General features: G+C 47.0%; 1 protein-coding gene across 1 annotated transcript in view; it reads right to left on the bottom strand.

Moving 5' to 3' along the window:
- pitpnab (phosphatidylinositol transfer protein, alpha b) overlaps positions 1 to 20983 on the bottom strand; it is a 66403-nt gene that overhangs the window by 5348 nt on the left and 40072 nt on the right. Inside the window, exons 3-11 of the mRNA XM_068010801.1 lie at positions 18042 to 18187; positions 13619 to 13710; positions 9729 to 9736; positions 9569 to 9643; positions 8597 to 8680; positions 6097 to 6174; positions 5292 to 5402; positions 3051 to 3173; positions 1629 to 1697 (exon numbers count right to left, since the gene is read on the bottom strand). Of these exons, the coding sequence (XP_067866902.1) occupies positions 1650 to 1697; positions 3051 to 3173; positions 5292 to 5402; positions 6097 to 6174; positions 8597 to 8680; positions 9569 to 9643; positions 9729 to 9736; positions 13619 to 13710; positions 18042 to 18187 (765 nt within the window). The 3' untranslated portion in view covers positions 1629 to 1649. The remainder of the gene's footprint in view (positions 1 to 1628; positions 1698 to 3050; positions 3174 to 5291; positions 5403 to 6096; positions 6175 to 8596; positions 8681 to 9568; positions 9644 to 9728; positions 9737 to 13618; positions 13711 to 18041; positions 18188 to 20983) is intronic.

Below are 20983 nucleotides of genomic sequence, written 5' to 3'. Positions count from 1 at the left end.
AGGTAGTAATCCAGACAGTATTACCTTTGAGGTTCTGCTTTTTAATTTAGCCCCAAGCTGCTCATAGACCCTCAACAGAACCTCTTTCCTAGTCCTATCTATGTCGTTGGTACCTACGTGGACCACGACAACTGGATCCTCCCCCTCCCACTCCAAGTTCCTCTTGTGGTCAGCATCTCTCACCCTGATGTTTTATCTCTGGTTAAAGTTTGATCTCACCCAGACACTGCTCTCCAATTTTCATCATCTCTCCTAATCCTCTCAGCTCCGGTGATGTCCTGGACTGTGGGATTTGGCTTTTCACCCAGGATTTAATCAACACTCATTAGTCCCCTTGCAGTGAGAATGCCAGTAATCTGCAGTCCCACTCCATATACTGGGTGTCGGGAGAGAAGGGAAGCATTGGCCATGGACACCTTGGAGGTGACCGTGACCCGAGATGTCGATGCCCGCGGGTCGCTACAGGTAGAGGGCAGGCTGCTGTGTTCGTCCTGTGCCACACAATAAACTCAGTTCCCTAGCCACGGACTTCATCCCGCTCCTTGGCCACTGTCTGAGGGTGAACCAGACGCTTCACACACTTCCTATTCCACTCTCAGCTGAGCTTCCAACGCCATTAAGACCGCCTACCTCCACCTCTAACATTGCCCACCTCCACCCCGCCTCAGCTGACCGGTTGATGAAATCCTCATCCATGCCTTTGTTATCTCCAGACTCAAGAATTCCAATGTTCTCATGGCCAGCCTTCCATCACCTACTCTCTGTAATCTTAAACTCATCCAAAACTCTGCAGCCCATATCTTAACTCGCACCAAGTCCCTTTCACCCATCAACTCCTGGGCTCACTGACCTACACTGGCTCCTGGTCAAGCAACACTTGAATTCTGAAATTCTCATTCCCATTTTCAAATCCCTCGCCCCTCCCTATCTCTGTAACCTCCTCCAGCCCCACATCCCTCAGATCTCTGCACTCCTCCAATTCTGGCCTCTTGATTTTAATCGCTCCACCATTGGTGGCCGTGCCTTCAGCTGCCTGGGCCCTAAGCTCTGGAATTCCCTCCCTAAACCTCTCCACCTCTCTCCTCCTTTAAGATGCTCCTTAAAACCTACCTTTTTGACCAAGCTTTCGGTCAGCTGCCCTAATATCTCATATGACTCACTGTCAAATTTTGTTTGGCGACAGGTTGGATTTTGCTGTGGTAATGACAGTGTCACTGTCAATATTCGCCCTCATTACTCCACTGAAACTGACAGCAACGTGGATTCTGGCCACGTGCAGGATAATGCAGAAACCCAGAAGTTCCTGTCGGAGCCCATGCTCCTCCATTGGGCAAGCTGTAAAGGATCCCACAGACAGCAATCCCCAAGCCATCATCATTTAATGAAAACTTCTACTTTTACCCTAAAAATCCTTGAACAATACATCCTGCTGAATGAGGTGTAACGAATGAGGGTTTTTAATGGCGTACGAACTTCAGAATTACTAAATGTTCTTAACATCGCTGACTGCAAAACACCGACTGCCAAGTGCTTGGGATGTTGTACTATATTAAAGGCGCTATATAAATACAAGCTTTTTTACTTAGATCCAAGACATTCTATAGGTTAACAGGCTGCACTGTACTTACAGCATAAACAGGAAAGTGGTGCTAATCATCAGTAGCTGTCAGTCCCCTCACTGGACCATTCAATATCATCTGCAGGGAGAAGGATTATCATTGTACACATCACTGTAGACCCCAACACACACCCAACATTGACCACAAGACCCAAACCCTAGCATGTCTTCAATATCCCCCCTAAACCCGAACCCCAACACACCTCAGCCTCTAGTGACGAGTTGAATTTTCCCTTAGTTTTCTTTGTCAAGTACAGAATGAAGAGCGTGGGAGAAGTGGCTAACAATTCTGCTTTGATGGGCGAGAGACTGTGGACAGCAGTGAGATTAAAATGACACAAAAAGTGACATCACTGCCGATTCCACTGTGTCCCAATCACCAGCGGGAAACTCTGGCTGTTACAGGATATTACTGCAAGGCCGAGTAGATGGACATTGCACTTGTCTGACTTCAAAAAGAGGGAAATACCTTAACTCAACCTGTCTCACTCACTGTTTATCATGCCTTTACACACTGGGAGGTGGGGAATGTTCCAGAAGCAGCATTCCACGATGACTCTTTAAACTGGGATCTCCATTAAACATATTCCAAGTGAGCAGAGTATTGGGCCACAGTCTCTGCTTTTCTGAATGATTTTATTTGAGACAGTTAGACTGTGCCCCTTGGATCTGCTGCCTTCCAATAGCCCCTCCCAACAGGAGCTGCATTCTCTCCCCAGACTCAAACTACAGCAAGAGCCCAGGCAATATCATTTAACAGGGAAAACTGGGCATTTTTATTTACAAGTGATGTAAATGATACAACACAGGCAGCCATTCAACACATCATGCCTAGATCAGGAAGATCAGGAACACCAGTTTCCTGAGTTACTTCTCAGACGAAGCATAGATTGAGGAGGCCTAGAAATGGATGCGGGATCAGAGCGGAGAAGGGGCCTCAGTGTGGCGAAGGGCCCGACTTTGCACCCCCACAACATGGGTTGGAATTGCAGTGGTTGTACAGAACTGAACACTCAATCCTTTTCCATTCATTCTCAGGATCCTGGTGTTCTGATTTTGGAAGCAACTGCAGCAAAAACAGCCCTTTCCAACCACCAGGCCCAGGAAATTCAGATAGGACTGGACCATCTGAGCTTGGCCCCCAATCGCCTGGCAACAGAGTGGGGCTGCCCCAGTTGACAAGGCCCCGGTTATGGGGGCAGGGGGGGCTCCCCCATTTGGCATTGGCATGATCTGGTGGAGCGGGGGGAAATGATGCCAAACGCAGTCGAGTTCTGCTAACTCAGCACAGTTTGGGGATAAGTTGGGGGGTGGTGGGGGGGGTGGGGGTGGGGTGTGCCTGGATTGCAGAAACTCTGTCTTAACAGGCTGTGCCAGAGGGAGCTGTGGTGACCAGATACCCACTACGCAGCTAAGCCCATGCTCAATGTACCTCGTCCAGCTCCTTCTTGGTCTCCTCTTCCATGCGGCGAATGTCATCCATGGTAAGGTCGATCCACCTGTCCATCCAACAGAACAGCTGCCGGTGGAAAACTGTGAATAAACGCCTTTCCTGCTGCACTCAAACAGACATAAAAAGACCCAACAATCAGCAACACCAGCCGCACAAGTTTTTAAAAAAAATCTGAAGTCGACATCACCTCAGAGCCAGACACGAGCCGCAGCAAAGTACGCGGTTATTACAGAGCTCAGTCTGCATGTTGCAGCATTGAAGCAACAATTCCCAGGTCCGGTCACTTGCATCACTCCTCTGGGATAGTGGGGATAACTGCTCAATTTTGATTCCCATCTCCTCCCTTTCACCAGCAAGACTGGATTCTAATGGCATCATCCAACCAGAGAATCATACAGCACTGGAGGTGACCATTTAGCCCATCGTGTTTGTGCCAGCTCTTTGTTAAGAGCTATCCAATTCGTGCCACAACAACAATTACATTTATATAGCATCTTTAACAGAGTAAAATGTTCCCAAGGTGCTTCACAGGAGTGATCAAACAAAATTGGACACCAAGCCACATAAGGTGATATTAGGAAGATGGTTAAAAGCTTGGTCAAAAAGGTAGGTTTTGAGGAGCATCTTAAAGGAGGAGAGAGGCAGAGAGATGGAGAGGATTAGTGAAGGAATTCCAGAGTTTAGGACCCGGGCAGCTAAAAGCACAGCTGCCAATTGCAGAGCAATTAAAATCGGGGATGCTCAAGAGGCCAGAATTGGAGTGCAGATATCTTGGAGCGTTGCGGGACTGGAAGAGGTTACAGAGTTAGGGAGGAGCAAGGCCATGGAGGGAATTGCAAATAAAGATGAGAATTTTAAAATCGAGGTGTTGCTTGGCTGGGTGCCAATGTAGGTCAGCGAGCACAGGGATGATAGGGAACGGGACTGTACGAGTTTGGATACTGGCAGAATTTTGGATCAGCTCATATTCTATGGACTCACTGATAGTCTAATACCCCTCCCCACCTTTACTTTTGGGTTCAGGTGGTCACACTAAGCCTGAAGATTGCGGGTGCAGTCCTTGCTATACAGGACTGGGCCACATCACCTAGGGTAACTCTTCGGGGCAGTACTGAGGGGGTGCTGCACATCGGAGGCGCAGAATATTTTGTTCTCCCAGTGTCCTGGCCAACATTCCTCCCTCACTTGGAGAAGCTGAGTTGTTTTTTTCCAACAGAGGTGGTTAAGGGGAGATTTGGTCAAAGCATTCGAAATCATGAAGATTTTTTTTTAGATTTAGAGATACAGCACTGAAACAGGCCCTTCGGCCCACCGAGTCTGTGCCGACCATTAACCACCCATTTATACTAATCCTGCACTAATCCCATATTCCTACCACATCCCCACCTGTCCCTATATTCCCCTACCACCTACCTATACTAGTGGCAATTTATAATGGCCAATTCACCTATCAACCTGCAAGTCTTTAGCATGTGGGAGGAAACCAGAGCACCCGGAGGAAACCCACGCAGACACAGGGAGAACTTGCAAACTCCACACAGGCAGTACCCAGAATTGAACCCCGGTCGCTGGAGCTGTGAGGCTGCGGTGCTAACCACTGCGCCGCCCCAAATTATGAATAGTGAATGAGAAACAGTTTCCAGTGGCAGGAGGGTTAATAAGCAGAGGACGGAGATTTAAGATAATTGGCAAAAGAACCAGAGGGGAGGCGAGGAGAAAGATTTTTTTACACAGTGAGTTGTTGTGATCTGGAACGTGCTGCCTGAAAGGGCGGTGGAAGCAGATTCAATAGTAACTTTCAAAAGGGAATTGGATAAATACTTCAAAACGAAATATTGGTAGGGATGTGGGGAGAGAGCAGGAGGAGTGGGACTAAATGGATAGCTCTTTCAAAGAGCCAGCACAGGCATAATGGGCTGAATGTCCTCCTCTGTCCTATTCAGGCTACGAACTGATATAACCAAAACAAAAAACAGATTTACTGGTCATTAGCCACATTACTATTTGTGGGATCTTGCTGAACACAATACCTGCTGGGCTCTTTCCCTATATAAATTACTGCACTTCGCAATTGAAACACTTGAGAGAGTTGCCTGTAGATGCTGTGTAACTGCACATCATCTCTGCCATTTTGTGCCTTGTTTTTCCCCTCAGCTGCTCTCAGCCCAGTGTAAGTATCAGCACTCTGCCTTCCTGGCCCACACTTGCTCACTCACTCACCTTCTGTATGAAATTCTCCACTTTAGTCTGAAGGCCCCACCACTTAAACTTCACGGTCACCAGTTTGTAAGCACACATGTGCGGCCAATCTCTTCTCTTCGCCAGTTCTTTCTGCAACAAAATGGAGATCGAGGTGCCCAGTGAGACCTGCATTCTTGGGATTAGGTGTCACTCGCAAGTCTGGCATTTATTGCCCATCCCTGGTTGGGCTGAGATGGGGTCGGTGAGTCTTCTTGATCCACTTGGGCTTTGAAACAACTGAGTGCCAACTTAGGGCCATTTCCAAGGGCAGTTGAAGGCAGTTAAGTGTAGAGGGAGCTTTACTCTGTATCTAACCCCGTGCTGTACCTGTCCTGGGAGTGTTTGATGGGGACAGTGTAGAGGGAGCTTTATTCTGTATCTAACCCCCGTGCTGTACCTGTCCTGGGAGTGTTTGATGGGGACAGTGTAGAGGGAGCTTTACTCTGTATCTAACCCAGTGCTGTACCTGTCCTGGGAGTGTTTGATGGGGACAGTGTAGAGGGAGCTTTACTCTGTATTTAACCCCCGTGCTATACCCGTCCTGGGAGTGTTTGATGGGGACAGTGCAGAGGGAGTTCCACTCTGCATCCAACCCCGTGCTGTACATGTCCTGGGAGTATTTGATGGGAACAGTGTAGTGGGAGCTTTACTCTGCATCTAACACATCTGTCTCTGCATATTATTTGAATATTTGTACATTAACAAGCCTCGTAACAACACCAGTACATATTTCAGCCAATCACAGTCATTTAATAACGGATCCAAGTGATCACAGGGTATGTACCTTCCAATTAGGGCCTAGTTGCCCACGACCCGTCTTGATTGATTTGTATATTGCAGGATCCTCATCTACTTTGTAATCCTGGAGTAATGAAAGGGAGATGGTTAGGCTGGACTTGAGCCCCAGTATTACTCCCATATTCAGAATCAAAGAATAATACAGCACAGATGGAGGTCATTCAGCCCATCATGCCTGTGCTGTTTCGTTGGTAGAGCTTCCCCACTGTACGCTTTTCCCCTTAGCCCTGTAGTTTGTTTCCCTCAAGTATTTATTCAATTCCCCTTTGAAAGTTATTACTGAACCTGCTTCCACCACTTCAGGCAGCACATTCCAGATCTGGACTCTGTGTGCAAAAATGTCTCATCTCTCCTCTTGGTTTAACTCCATTTATCTTAAATCTGTGTCCCTCTATTTACCTAGATAGCTGGCTGGGTGATCAAAGAGAAACTATTTACTCCATCAAAACCACTCATGATTTTGAACACCTCGACTGGATCTCCTCTTAACCTTCTCTGCTCTAAGGGGGGGCGGGGGAAGGGAGGGGAGGCAGAGCGCCGGTGGGGGGGGGGGCGGGGAGAAGGGGGGGGGGGGGGGAGGCTGAGCGGGGTGGTGGTGGGGGGGAAGAGGAGTGGGGTGTGGATTAATTGCATGGCTGCTTCAAAGAGCCAGCACAGGAATGACATGCTGAAAGGCCTCGTGGAGCAGGCTCGAGGGGCCGAATGGCCTACCCCTGCTCCTCTTTATGGTTTTCTGCACTTTAAGATTCGCTGATTGTATGATGGCTGCCCTGAGGGTGTTAAGAGGCTGCTGCCCACCTCACCAACTCCCAGTTTGAGCAGGCAGAAGGGTGCCTGCTCCTGATCGTTCCCACATGACCCCTGTTGACAGTGTCTGGACTGTGGGCGCCACAGCAGTCTCATTTTACTGCTGCTGAAAACCCTCGAGGAGAGAGGAGAGTTTCTGAAATCGCACAGGCTGACTGGCGCCTCTGCAGTGTTCTACAGTTCAAACCCCCAGCCTAGCAAGAACTGGAACCTCATGCAAACAAGTCCAAAAAAAAGGTTTATTCAAGTAATATCACACTCCAACCCACAGAGTGCGCCAGTGTGTTACATGAGCCACTTGGCTCTGGTACGGCACTGCTGAAATAGAAAAGTTCATCAGGGCCATCGGCTGACAAGAAATATACAGAAAATCAGGTCTCACTGGTGAATATCAAAATTACTTCACAAAACACATGACAGTCCACCCTCACCCACAAGAAATCTCTCCCGTCACGGTGCCAGGTGCAGCTCTGCAGGTAGCACTCACTCTCTCGCCTCAGTCAAAAGGCTGTGGCCTCAAGCCCCACCCCAGAGCCTCAACCCCATAACCCAGGCTGGTGCTCCCAGGGCCGCACAGAGGGCACACGCCCTTGTTGGAGGGTCTGCAGCAAGGGCGGGGTGGGGGGTTGGGGAGGTGCAGCCCTGTCAGAGACCACGGCAAAGTTGGGGGGGGCGGGGGGGCACAGCCCCAGCCCTGTCAGGGGTGCCCTCTTTCCAAGTAGATGTTAAACTGAGGCTCCGTCTGCCCTCTCTGGTGGATGTAAAAGATCCCACAGCCACTATTTCAGACAACAGTAAGAGAGCTCCCCCAGTCCTGGTCAATATTGATCCCTCAATCAATATACCTAACTATCTGATCTTTTATTTCATTGCTGTTTGGGGAGCTTGCTGTGTGCAAATTGGCTGTTTTCTAAATTGTAACTGAAAGTTACATTTCTGAAAATGAATGAGGATAGGGTCAGTATGGGCCACAGTTTGCCCAGAACGGACACCTGAATCTACATCAATCTGCAACCTTCAAAACAAAAACTAATTTTTGAAGATGAATTTTTGCCCATCCTGGCACAACGTGCTTTGGTAGCAAAACCATTCTTGATTTCAGGCAGTGGGCGCCAGTTTTAAGTGTGTCCCGGTTGTTTGCAGAATAAAAGAATCTCTGCTGTGCTGCCACACACCCGCCTCAATGTGGCAACGAGGGAGAGACGCACAGCTGAAGAGGCTGAATCCTGGGTGAGGTGCTGAAACCCAGAGCCAAATTCTCGTTGATGGACAGCTCTCACAGGCTGGGCCCTTGCCCACTGGGGAATAGAGACGATCCCAAACTCACTTCAGCTGGAATCACTCGCTTCATGCAGAGGGGAAAATAAAATTAAAATAAAAATGAAACTAGGAAACTAAAGCAAGACTTCCACCCTGACCCATCAAGGCTGGATTTGAACTCAAGGACCAAAGTCAAAGGGGCAACATCCTGCAATACTACAAGCTCTTTTATAAAAGCAAGGCTAATTATCAGAATCAGCATTGGTTTAATCCTAGAAGTAATTTTAGTTTCATGTTAAATGAATAAAATACAACAATTTTAGCCAATCACTAGCTTTCCCCTTTATTGGTGGTAAGATCAATGAAACAAGATTTTCCTTGTGTCTCCTTGCCCCACACTTCAGTTCTAAGCAACTCACCCGTGAGTGGATCTGGGTCCGGTCAGCAATGTCTAGGTGAACAATTTCAACATTTTTCCACGTGTTGTGTTCCAAGCTGTGTACCTGCCAGAGTCAGAGTGGAAACAGAGATAAACAGAGAAAGTCGAACATCTCCCTCAAAGACCCTTTTCACTCAGTGCTGCAGAGCTCAAACACCGTCAGCACTGACACATCAACGGGGCATTTGTTAAAGCTGCCGCTAGGCAGATGAGGGGAAGACAGCCAGCTTTTCTTAGACTGTGCCCATTCACCTGGAGGCAAAAACTGACCTTCACTGGCCACTGGGGGACAGGTCGGTTACTGCAAAATGGGTACACTACCGGTGAGGACAGGTGCTTCACTGCATAACACTGGGGTACAGTACTGGTGGGGACAGGTCTGTCACTGTATAACACTGGGGTACAGTACTGGTGGGGACAGGTCTGTCACTGTATAACACTGGTACAGTACTGGTGGGGACAGGTCTGTCACTGTATAACACTGGGGTACAGTACTGGTGGGGACAGGTGTCACTGTACAAGACTGGGGTACAGTACTGGTGGGGACAGGTCTGTCACTGTATAACACTGGGGTACAGTACTGGTGGGGACAGGTCTGTCACTGTAACACTGGGGTACAGTACTGGTGGGGACAGGTCTGACTGTATAACACTGGGGTACAGTACTGGTGGGGACAGGTCTGTCACTGTATAACACTGGGGTACAGTACTGGTGGGGACAGGTCTGTCACTGTATAACACTGGTACAGTACTGGTGGGGACAGGTCTGTCACTGTATAACACTGGGGTACAGTACTGGTGGGGACAGGTCTGTCACTGTACAAGACTGGGGTACAGTACTGGTGGGGACAGGTCTGTCACTGTACAAGACTGGGGTACAGTACTGGTGGGGACAGGTCTGTCACTGTACAAGACTGGGGTACAGTACTGGTGGGGACAGGTCTATTACTCACATTGTCCATGTTGCCCATGTCAGGCTTGTGCCAGGTTTCAATTTTGATCAGGAAGTCATCCTTCATGTATTCGTTCTATAAGATGAGGATTTATAATTTTTAGAGTTGGAATATCACTAAATTACAACTGAAAGAAACTGATCCTTCCATGAACACTCACCGTAATGACTGGGGTCAGCAGCACAGAGCGACATAGGAGTGAAAAGAAAGAGGTGTAAAGACATTGCAAAACCAGCAGGAATTATACATCAGAGACTGACTCTTGAACCATGCAAGGCTGCACAACCCAGTCACCACTGGCAAGTACTGCGATCAGTTCACAATATCACCAGGTATGCTGCATTGCATCATTACTAATTAAGCCCAACCAATTAGAATTAATTTCATCTTCGCTGTGTATTTATTCTTTCATTTTTCAGAATACGGTGACAATAACATGGCTGCATTTGCTGCCCATCCCATATTGCCCCAGGGCCCAAGATTCACCCGTGGGGTGGGATGACTCAGAGAGTCACATGTGGGAGTGGTAGATTCCCTTCTCTGAAGGGCACTGGACAGTCAGTGTTTTTTTTGATGACAATCCAACAGCTGTCAGTCATTTTATACAGTGCAAATCCAGGAATTACCAAAGTTACTGAATTCCATATCCCATGTTGGGATTTGAACTCTCAATCTGAGTTACTAGAGAATTAACACAGTCCTTGGTTAATGTACTTTATTGAAGAGGTGAGGGTGCTGCTTGTAATACAGCCTTTGGTTGGTTTGTATCCGGCCTCCTTTTCATCCAAGACCCATGGCAGATTTGATGCTCTGGGTCCCTCTGGGCATCGTTCACATTCCAACTGGATGATTGAACGTGGGTGAGCTGCGATTTGGACTTTCTCCATTTTCCTTTTCTGCTCTCCACCAGAGAAAGGTGGGAAGGGAGCGTTACTAGAAGGTTGGGTTAGCCCAGCTTCCACACACCAATGCCAAGGACCCAGTGAAAATACAAGGCAACTCAGTATCTTGAAAACACAAAGTGCCTATTCCCCTATCTATTTCCTGAGGCTGTGCCATGGCTGGGGTTGGTGCTATAAAGGGGCCATGCTTCCCCCGTGACTGCAGATGGAAGGAGATCGATGAGAAGCTTCACACGAAGGGGGACAGAGTTTTGGGTACAGCTCACAGGCCTGCCCTGACCCTTGCTCAGCCAGGAACGGTATGTAGAAATAAACAAACAAGTATTCATTTCCCCCCCTCCAATACACAGAGCAGCTGGAAGGAGCTGGCTGGGGGAGTGACAAGGCCAGGACACGAGACTTTGAAGCAACAGCAGATGGCAGTAATTGGAGTGTGCTTGGGCATGTATTCTGGGATCAAAGGGTTGGAGGGTCTCTCACAGCAGAATATATTATCTATATTATATACATGCTCAGTATTTCCTTGGAGATTAGGATTAGGATGGTGCGGTGGTGGGGGGGGGGGGGGTGGTGGGGGATGGAGTGGGGCAGGTGGTAAAACATGAACTCAAATCCACACCCCATCACTGATGGCACTGCAGCATTGGGTGATACCATTGGGCAAGGGCTTCTGCTCAGCAGCACCCCACATCTCATTATGGGGCATGAACTCATAACATAGGCTGTCACGCCAGTGTAGTTGTGAGAGCGTGCTGCATTATCATCGATGCCGCTCTTGGCGGTGACATTAAATCAAGGTCCCCGTCTGCCCACTCAGGCAGATGTTAAAAGATTCCACAGCACCACATGAAGGTCAGGTGACACAACTCACAGCTGTTTGTGGGATCAGGCTGTGCACTAAAAAGCCAGCTGCATTTGCATTCATTATAGTCAGTGCACTGGAAAATAATTCAGCGTACAAGATTATAGGAGCGGAGAGGATGTCCCTTCACCTTGTAAAAAAAAGTCTCCTTCTCACAAGTTATAATCTAGTTTGCTCCCATCTGCCTGCGGATTTAATGAAATATTTACGTGATTCTGAAGTGACACTGTACTATCCCGTACTGCAGGGATCCAGTATCACTTCACTGCCATGGCAATGTCACATTCCACCAGCACTGGACCAAGGCTGATAAATTAAAAAGGAGCGATAACCTCCAGGCCTGGGATCTTTGTTACCTGTGCTGTGCTTCTGCTGTATTATACTTCGGAGAAGAGATGGCGAGGGGAGATTAATCCCTATCGCTCGTCTCATCACTTAAACAAATACCTCTCATTTAAAATGAGCAGCAGAAGCTCAGGTTGTTTGCAACTTGCTTTTGTTTGCAAATGTTCTTAAAGGGACTGCATTCGCTGGAAAGGTCAAACAGGGGCCACAGGCAGGACTGGGCTACTGCTCAAAGCTGGCAGAATTTTGGCAAATGATCAGTTGCAGTTTAAAAGTAAAATGTTGTGAACGCTTGTATTCAGATGTAGCATCTCATCCAATCTCTCCCAACGCCCCAAATCATTTCACACACAATGACATTGTTCAGTTATGGTCAGTTTCAAGATCTCACATAGCAGCGCTGCTAAGGAGAGAAAGAGGACATTTACACAGGGTAGGATCATTGAATTGAAGCCACAATGTGCTAATATCTCATTAGCCAGGTGGTGCTTGAATGGAATAACAGATTAGCATCTGCTTCTGAAACCCTCATCCTTGCCTTGCCTCCAGACTTGATTATTCCAACTCACTCCAGGTTGTCCTCCCACCTACCATCCTCTGTAAACTTGCTCATTGAAAACTTTGCTGCCTATATTCCAACTCGCATCAAGTCCCGTTTGCCCATCACCCCCGTGCTCGCTGACCTACCTCGGCTCCCGGTCCAGTAACCCTTCAATTTTAAAATCCTCATCCTTGCTTTCAAATCCCTCCTTGGCCTCACCATCACCATCAACCCCCACCTCCCCCCCCCCCAACATCTCTGATCTCCAGCCCAAAAACCTTTCAATTCTAGCCCCTTGCACACCTGCAATGTTCACTGTCCCACAACTGGGGGCCTGTATCTTCAGCTGCCTGGGCCCTAAGCTCTGGAATTCCCTGCCTAAACCTCTCCAACTCTCTCTCCTCCTTTAAGCCACTCCTTAAAACCTACCTCTCTGATCAAGCTTTTGGTCACCTGTCCTTGCATCTCTGTGGCTCCTTGACACATTTTGTTTGATTATGCTCCTGTGAAGTGCCTTGGGATGTTTTCACTATGTTAAAGGTGCTATATAAATGCAAGCTGCTGTTGCAGCTGACTACGATTAAACTGGCTGTGCTTACATCTCAAATGGCCAGGTGCTACAGTGGTGAGAAACAGCAAAAATTTCAGGAATGAGTATCAGATCCAGCACCTTGAGGCAAATTTTAAAAAGTCTTGCTTTTGGGAAAGCTGAAAACACTACCAGCTCAAATTCAGACAAACAGCAGTGACACCAAGTTATGCATTTGAAAAGCGATTCCTCCTTGGGATGTGAGCATCACTGGCAATGCCAGCATTTATTGCCCATCCCAGTTACCCTGAGGGGGCGGGGTGAGCTGCCTTCTTGAACCACTGGCAGCGGGTTTAATACAACGGAGTGCCTTGCTAGTTCATCCCAGAGGGATGTTAAGTCAAACCACGTTGGTGCATTAGTTTAGTGTGGTCGATAAATCAAATAAAGTTTTTTTACGAAAGGATAATTAAGGATTTTCTAGTTTTTTTTATACAACGGTTACTTTACATGCTGCTTTGTGCTTCATATCTTAGTGGGAGGAACTGGAGGGAAGGAACCTTGAATGTATTGAAATTGACTGGGAGGAGAAACAGAAAACCTGCTGAGAGAAAAGATAGGAGTGCCTTTCTGTGGGAAGCCCACCAGCATTGACAATACACCAACTGCATGTTCAGCTGTGTCAAAATAAATGAAATGTCACCAGCAATGGGATTGGTTTACATCAAGTCAACTCAATTTGTAACAATACGTTTTGGAAACCAGTATATTTTTCAGCGCAGACTTCTCCTCTCCCCCCCCTGCCACCCACTTAGCTGCTGCCCAATCCTGTCCTAGCCCAAAGCAGAGGATCTGAAGGTGTTCCACTTACCGGTTCTGCAGTACGGGTATGCGTTCCAAGCCTTCTCATGCACGTTTAGAGCACCCTCAGGAGCCAACATCTGCACAAACCTTGGCACCTTGCTGAAAGGACAATATGGTTACTGTCTCTCAAGTCTCAGCTAAAAGGGATGTTTAGGACTGATGTCAGTAACCGCCTCGCGCACACAGCCGAACACAAAGAATAAGTGGCGAAGACCACGGAATCACTTCAGTAATAGTTGCATGGGGAGGGCCCTAGGGTCTTTTTGGTTGGACGAGCCAAGGTGAATTGCGTGGCCTCCTTTAGTGTCTCATCTTGGAATTACCAACCAACAGACATCGCAGAATCCAGTCATACACGAAGAGAGTACACTGACATTCCTGCCCAATGTCTGAGTGTTAACTGAACACATTATAAAGGGTGCGCTGAAACTACATCAGTATTTTGCAGGGTCAGAACTTAACCTTACCCAATTCTCATTCTGGCCTTGCCATCTTGTTCTCCTACCAATGAAGCACAATACAGACTGTAGGAACAGTACAACAGGAACCCATCGTTCTCCTTGGTACTCAGTCTTTTCGGCTGAATACTGTCTCAGCATTTTATTTTACTCATCAGCTCAGGTACTCCATAGCAACCAGCTATACTTCAAATTAATACACAAGAAGCCTGACTGACACTGAGACACATTAAGGCACTATATAAAGGCAACTGCTTTGATGCCTCACCATTTCTATGCCTATTTCTCCCACATATCTTTCCTTCCCAGCTCTTTGCCTTCTGCCAATGCTGCTCTGTAAGTGGTTGCTATGGCGTGGCCTGTGATGGGAAATGAATCTCTCTCCAGTTTATTCTCCCTCCTCTGCAGGAAAGTACGAGTCCAGATCAGTACTTCCCCAATACAGCAGAGATTGATTGGGGGTGGGGGGTCTAGAGTACTCTAAATTAGGGCATTCTGTCATGAATTTATACACCATTCTGTTTGTCACAGAACAGGCAGCACTATTGATTCGAAAGGCTATTTATGTGCTAACAGGGTGGGGCTAGTCACAGCTCTTAAGGGGAACAGATACACTTAAGGTGGAGCTGGAAAGTACATGAGGGAGAAAGGAATAGAAGGAAATTCTGATGAGGTGAGATGAAATAGGATGAAAGGAGGCTTGTGTGAAGCATACCATGGGATTCATGGTTGACTGGGATGGATAGTTCTACAGAATTGTAAATCCTGAATTTCAGCTGTGGGAAGTGTATGGAGCCCAGAGGCCCTCACAGCAGCAAGGCGGCTACTGAAGACTGGATAACAAGTCGTCTGGATGGACCAATAACTATTTCATACTCTCACACTGTAAAACATAGAGGATAGTGGTTTTTATTTGAAGGCAATGGTCTCTTCACATCAAATATCACCTCTGCACAGTAACTCAGCTCTTGCCTGCACTGTCAGGCTTAGCAGCTCTCTTCACTGAGGAAACTGATGTTAAAACTGCTACCAACTGCCCTCCCTGGGCCAGGTTCAGATAGCGATATTACCCAGTTTGCACATGCAAGGCTTTGTTTCTTTACAATCCCACCCAATCCCTGCTCCAATGCACAGTGGCGCAGTGGTTAGCACCGCAGCCTCACAGCTCCAGCAACCCGGGTTCAATTCTGGGTACTGCCTGTGGGGAGTTTGCAAATTCTCCCTGTGACCGCGTGGGTTTCCTCCGGGTGCTCCGGTTTCCTCCCACATGCCAAAAGACTTGCAGGTTGATAGGTAAATTGGCCATTAGCAATTGCCCCTAGTATAGGTAGGAGCTAGGGAAATATAGGGACAGGTGGGGATGTTGTAGGAATATGGAATTAGTGTAGGATTAGTATAAATGGGTGGTTGATGGTTGGCACAGACTCGGTGGGCCGAAGGGTCTGTTTCAGTGCTGTATCTCTAAATAAATTCCTCCATTCTAATGAGCAGTACCAGCTTCAGGTGCAGCACAGACTCATCAAATTGATACCTGGGATTAAAGGATGAAAAGCTTGAGGACAGGATCAATAAACTTGGTTTGTGTCCCGTTGAGTATAGAAAATTAAGAGGTGATCTAATTGAGATGTTAATGATTATAGGAGTTGATACGGTCAATAGAGAGAAACTATTTCCTCTGGTGGGGGGAGTCCAGAACAAGGGGGCAGAACCTTAAAATTTGAGCCAGGCCGTTCATGGGTGATGTCAGGAAGCACTTCTTCATGCAAAGGGGAGTGGGAATCTGGAAAACTTCCCCCACCCCCGGCCCCCAAAAAGCTGTGGCACAGTTGGAGATTGTACGTCTGACATTGTGAGATTTTTGTGGGTAAAGGTATCAAGGGATATGGAGCCAAGGCATGTAAAATGGAGTCGAGTGACAGAGGAGCCATGATCTAACTGGATAGTGGAACAGGCTCAAGAGGCTGAATGGCCTCTATCTGTTCCTATGTTCTTCTTGGGTTTCACAAACACTGCTGCTACCCATGTAACTGGAACTTTGACAGGTTAGTCACAGATCATCCTATCCCTGAACTTTCCGACTACAGAACTCCTTGCCTCAACTTCCACTTGCAATATACAGGCTATTAAAACCCAGAGTCTGGTGTCATTTAAATCACTATTTTGCATCGTCCCTCCTACTCCTTCCCCTTAGTGCTGTGCTATTATGGGCCCTACCCCTCCGTCGGAGTTTCCAACAAGAGTTACATTAAGCGCTCTTGCAGCTTACTGCAGATGTCACACAGATAGATATTAACTAAGTCTACTCTAGCCCCAGCCTCAGAGTTGGGGCTTTTTTTTTTAATTCATAAGATGTGGACATTACTGACAAGGTCAGCATTTACTTCCCATGCCTAAATGGCGAGCCACTTTGTTAAACACAACTGAGTGGTGAGGCCATTGCAGAAGAGTTAGGAGTCAACCACTCTGCTGTGGGTCTGCAGTCACATATAGGACAGACGGGGTAAGGATGGCAATTTATTTCCCTTAAGCAGTGGTTTCCAAAGTGTGATCTGCAGGCTGGGCCAAACTGACATAGCCTCAGCCGTGGCATTGCACGCGAGAACAGGCCAGAACCACCAACCCCACCACTCTCGTGACATCACACAACCCGTCTGGCTCCTGCGTGTGCGGCATGAGTTGTCATAAGTGCAAACAACAATGTAATTTTATAAGCAAGATTAATGTTGCTGTTAACTTTGCTTGATTGATATAGATGCAAGATAAATGTTCGTTACTCAGAGGATTATTTTATAACTGTTTCAAATAAACATGTTCTCGAACATCTTGAATGCTTAGAATATGAAAACATTTCTATTTTTGTTTCTGGCATGAATTCATAATTTACTTGATATTTAATTAAAAAATGAATGCACATAAATTTATTACATTTAGTTGCCGAAAACCAGCAAAAAATGTACAGTTTCCATAAGTGTATACACTAGTCGGTTGGGGTGTGTGGCGTCACCTAGCGATGAGTCCAGCCTGTTCCCTCGTGGCCTTGTCACAGTTTGGGCAATGTGGCCGAGCATGCTTGTGGCACCAGTGCTTTGGTCAGCAGTGTTAAATTGTTTAGTCTACGTTTTTGTTTTTGACTGTGCTTTGACAGTTGTAAATTTTTGGGCAAATTGACACTTTGGGACTGCCAGTTCCAGAATGCACTGGTTTGAAGCTTATTATTTTTAATTTTTTCAAAAAACTCAATTAAAAGGGTATATATGGATCGTTGGCTGAAATCTGCTACTCGGAAACACAAATCCAGTGAGGTTTGAGATAGTGAGAGTGTGAGCAAGGTACAAAATTGGTGACAATGCGAGTGAGATGATTTGTGAACCACAACCACGATGCTTGGATTCTGCTGTCAATAAGGTAACAAGTGCAGTGTACAATGAAGTGTAAGGTGCGTTCGATGTGAATGACTCGCCTAGTTACAGGCTGAATGCGGAGTCCGACATGAGACTGAAACTTTCCAGCTTGGAACTCTACGTCACCTCACTGGTATCTCATTAAAAGCAGCAGCAGCCTTCCCATTAATTCTGATGTGTATTTTTTATAGTGACCAACGAGGTGGGTGGGGTTGGACCAGTAGGTGGTCCACGGGGTCTTTTGCCCCACCAAAGTGGTCCACGGACGGAAAAGTGAGACAGCTGCTGCTTTAAAGGACATTAGTGAAGTAATTGGATTTTTACGACAATCCAGTAGTTGCATGGCCACTACTACTGAGACTAGCTTTTTATTCCAGATTTATTAATTAATTGAATTTAAATTCCCCAGCTACTGGTGGGACTTTGAACTCATGTTTCTGGATCAGCAGTCCAGGTCTCTGGGTTACTAATCGAGTAACATAACTACGATGCTAACCGCATCCCTACTTATTGCAGTTCCAGGTCGGTGCTCATCAGAAACCACCCTGCCCCCCACTCCCCTCCCTCTTACCGTTGGAGGTGGTAGATCTTGTGTGTGTACTGTCCTTTCTCACCGTCTTTCTCGTACGGTTCATTCTTTAACACTTCAACACCTTCGCCGCCGCCAGTCTCATTCTTACTTGCCTCTGCCACAGAGTACAGTTGTCCCACTTGGTACTGCAGTGTCAAACAGAAAGATGGGGAAGACAAAAGTAAAAGTTTAAGTGCTTTATGCAGTCTCTACTTTGACTTAAGATTCCTGGGCTCCCCAGCACACACACCACTGCCTTGTACAGAAACATTCAGAGGTCAATAGACCACGCAACAAGACTGATATTTTGCATTGGGCTAAAGAAAAAAATAACTCTTATTTCTGTAGCGTCTTTTGCTATTTCAGAATGTCCCAAAGTGCTTTACAGCAAATGAAGTACTTTTTGAAATCACTGTTGTAATTAGGAAATGTGGCAACCAATTTGTGCACAGCAAGCTCCCATGAACACCAATGTGATAATGACCAGATTATCTGTTTGTGATTTTGGTTGTTGGATAAACATTGGTCAGGACACCAGGAAGAACTCCCCTATTCTTTAAATGCTGCCACAGAATTTATTTTTATTTCCAACTGACAGGGCAGACGGGATCTCGGTTTAACATCTCATCCTAAGGACAGTGCCTCCTATAATGCAGCAGTCCCTCAGTACTGGTGCTGGGAGTGTCAACCTGGCTTATGTACTCAAGTCTCTGGAGTGGGGCTTCTGACAGACGGGAAAGAGAGCGCTGCCCCCAAATCCATGGTTGACGTTAGCTAGCCAGCAGGAGCTGCTCATAACCTGCAAGATATCAATATTATATAGCCAACTTCCCCAAAGCCTCAGTAAATACATTACCCACATCAAAATACATCAGAAAGTTCAATCTTTGGGCAAGCACCGGTGCATGCAAGTGGAAGCACTGGGCAAGATAGCACTGGACTGAGCTTCAACAGCTAGATCCAAAGAATAGCCTCTTGGGTCAGGGCTGGTCCCCATGAAAAGGCACCCCAGCAACGGCAGGGTGCCATCAGGTGAGAAAGAAAAGATAAGCGACTCGGAAAGCAGAAAGTACTTATAATCCAGTGGGATTCCACAGTATTGGAATATGGTCGGTGCACAGCTGGTCGTAAGGAGTGATCCTTAAGCTGCAGGAGTTTGTGACAGCATCGCGATACTGCAAGGTCAACCAGGTACAAAGGAAATATTTATAGCTACTGAATTCACGGAAAAACACTGTACCCAAAGAACTCCAATCATCCTTCAGATTGGACAGTAAATCCAGGATCCGTCAGTGGGAAGTAAAGATTATGTGACATGATTCAAAGAGAAGTAGGGAGTTCTCCCACTACCCAAATATTTGTCCCTCAACCACATCACCAAGGAAGAGCAAAAGAGATCAACTGATGTGTTGCTGTTTGTGGGATCTCACTTACATAACAGTGACCACAGAGCAAAGGAATTCTCCATCCAACAAGGTTTGGATTGTTTTGGGTTAAGGTCCCATATAAATCCAGATCTTCGCTTTCAGGACCAGAGGCCTGTCTACTGCAGGTTTAGATATTTTGCCGAAAGTAGTGCCAGGCCAAGCTCTCCCTTTCAGGAGAGTCAGGAAAAGGCACTGTGGAAATCCTGGGAAACACATTCAGGCTTACATTCAAGACTAGATAACATTTTCTCACGGTGAAATATAATTCTTTCCTTAAATAGGCATATTTTGCCCACTGAAATTCCCACTCCCAGGACAGGTACAGCACTGGGTTAGATAGAGAGTTAAGCTCCCTCTACACTGTCCCCATCAAACACTCCCCAGGACAGGTACAGCACGGTGTGGGGCCAAAGCATTTCACCTGCAGAAATCGACCTGTGGTAAATATGCCTACCCTGCCGAGAGAAAGAGGAAGTACAACTGGAGTACTAAAGCCAAAAGGAGAAACACAACTGGTACAGGCCGCATGAGGCACCTGAAGGTGGTGTATCGCAGATTCAGGAATGGATTCCGTGAAGGGACCACCCCGAAGCCCAGACGCGCCGCAATGGCTTCCTCCAGCACTGCATAAACTGTCGGTGTATCTACACGACAAATAAAGCTAGGTTTTGCAAAGTTAAAAAAAAACGGGGTTAGATACAGAGCTAAGCTCCCGCTACACTGTCCCCATCAAACACTCCCAGGACAGGTACAGCACGGGGATTAGATACAGAGTAAAGCTCCCTCTACACTGTCCCCATCAAACACTCCCAGGACAGGTACAGCACAGGGTTAGATACAGAGTAAAGCTCCCTCTACACTGTCCCCATCAAACACTCCAAGAAGATGGGGATTGTGGGGAAATACGGAACCCGCTATGGAGCCTCACTCCGTAAAATGGTGAAAAAGATCGAGATCAGCTAACACGCTAAATATACCTGCTGTTTCTGCGGGAAGACTAAGATGAAGCGGAGAGTGGTCGGTATCTGGCATTGTGGATCCTGCATGAAAACAGTGGCTGGAGGGGCTTGGGTCTACAACACCACCTCAGCCGTTACTGTAAAATCTGCAATTCGCCGCTTACGGGAGCTGAAGGACCAGTGAGCACGGGCAGGGAAGCAGCTTATTCGTCACCAAATAATAAAGGGTTAAATGCAAAGGCAAAAATAAAAAAAAACAGGGTTAGATACAGAATAAAGCTCCCTCTACACTGTCTCCAAACACTCCCAGGGTAGGCACAGCACGGGTTAGATAGAGTTGGGAGAACTCTACGCGATCTTAATGAGGCCCAACCCTAACCTTGAAAAGCACTATTACTGCTCCTGGGTGACATTTTCATGACCCATCATGAATGCTTTCTGAACAAGTTAGTGATTCAGTATCAGATTCAGGGCAATGCAGTGTGCTGATTCCCACTGGGAACTACAATCCCAGCTCACTGCAGTTCAGATTAGACAGCCAGCAGACTAACCATAC

This window comes from Heterodontus francisci, chromosome 30 (assembly GCF_036365525.1).
Source record: "Heterodontus francisci isolate sHetFra1 chromosome 30, sHetFra1.hap1, whole genome shotgun sequence".
In the NCBI taxonomy this organism is placed as follows: domain Eukaryota; kingdom Metazoa; phylum Chordata; class Chondrichthyes; order Heterodontiformes; family Heterodontidae; genus Heterodontus; species Heterodontus francisci.
This window is presented reverse-complemented; position numbering and strand designations above follow the sequence as displayed.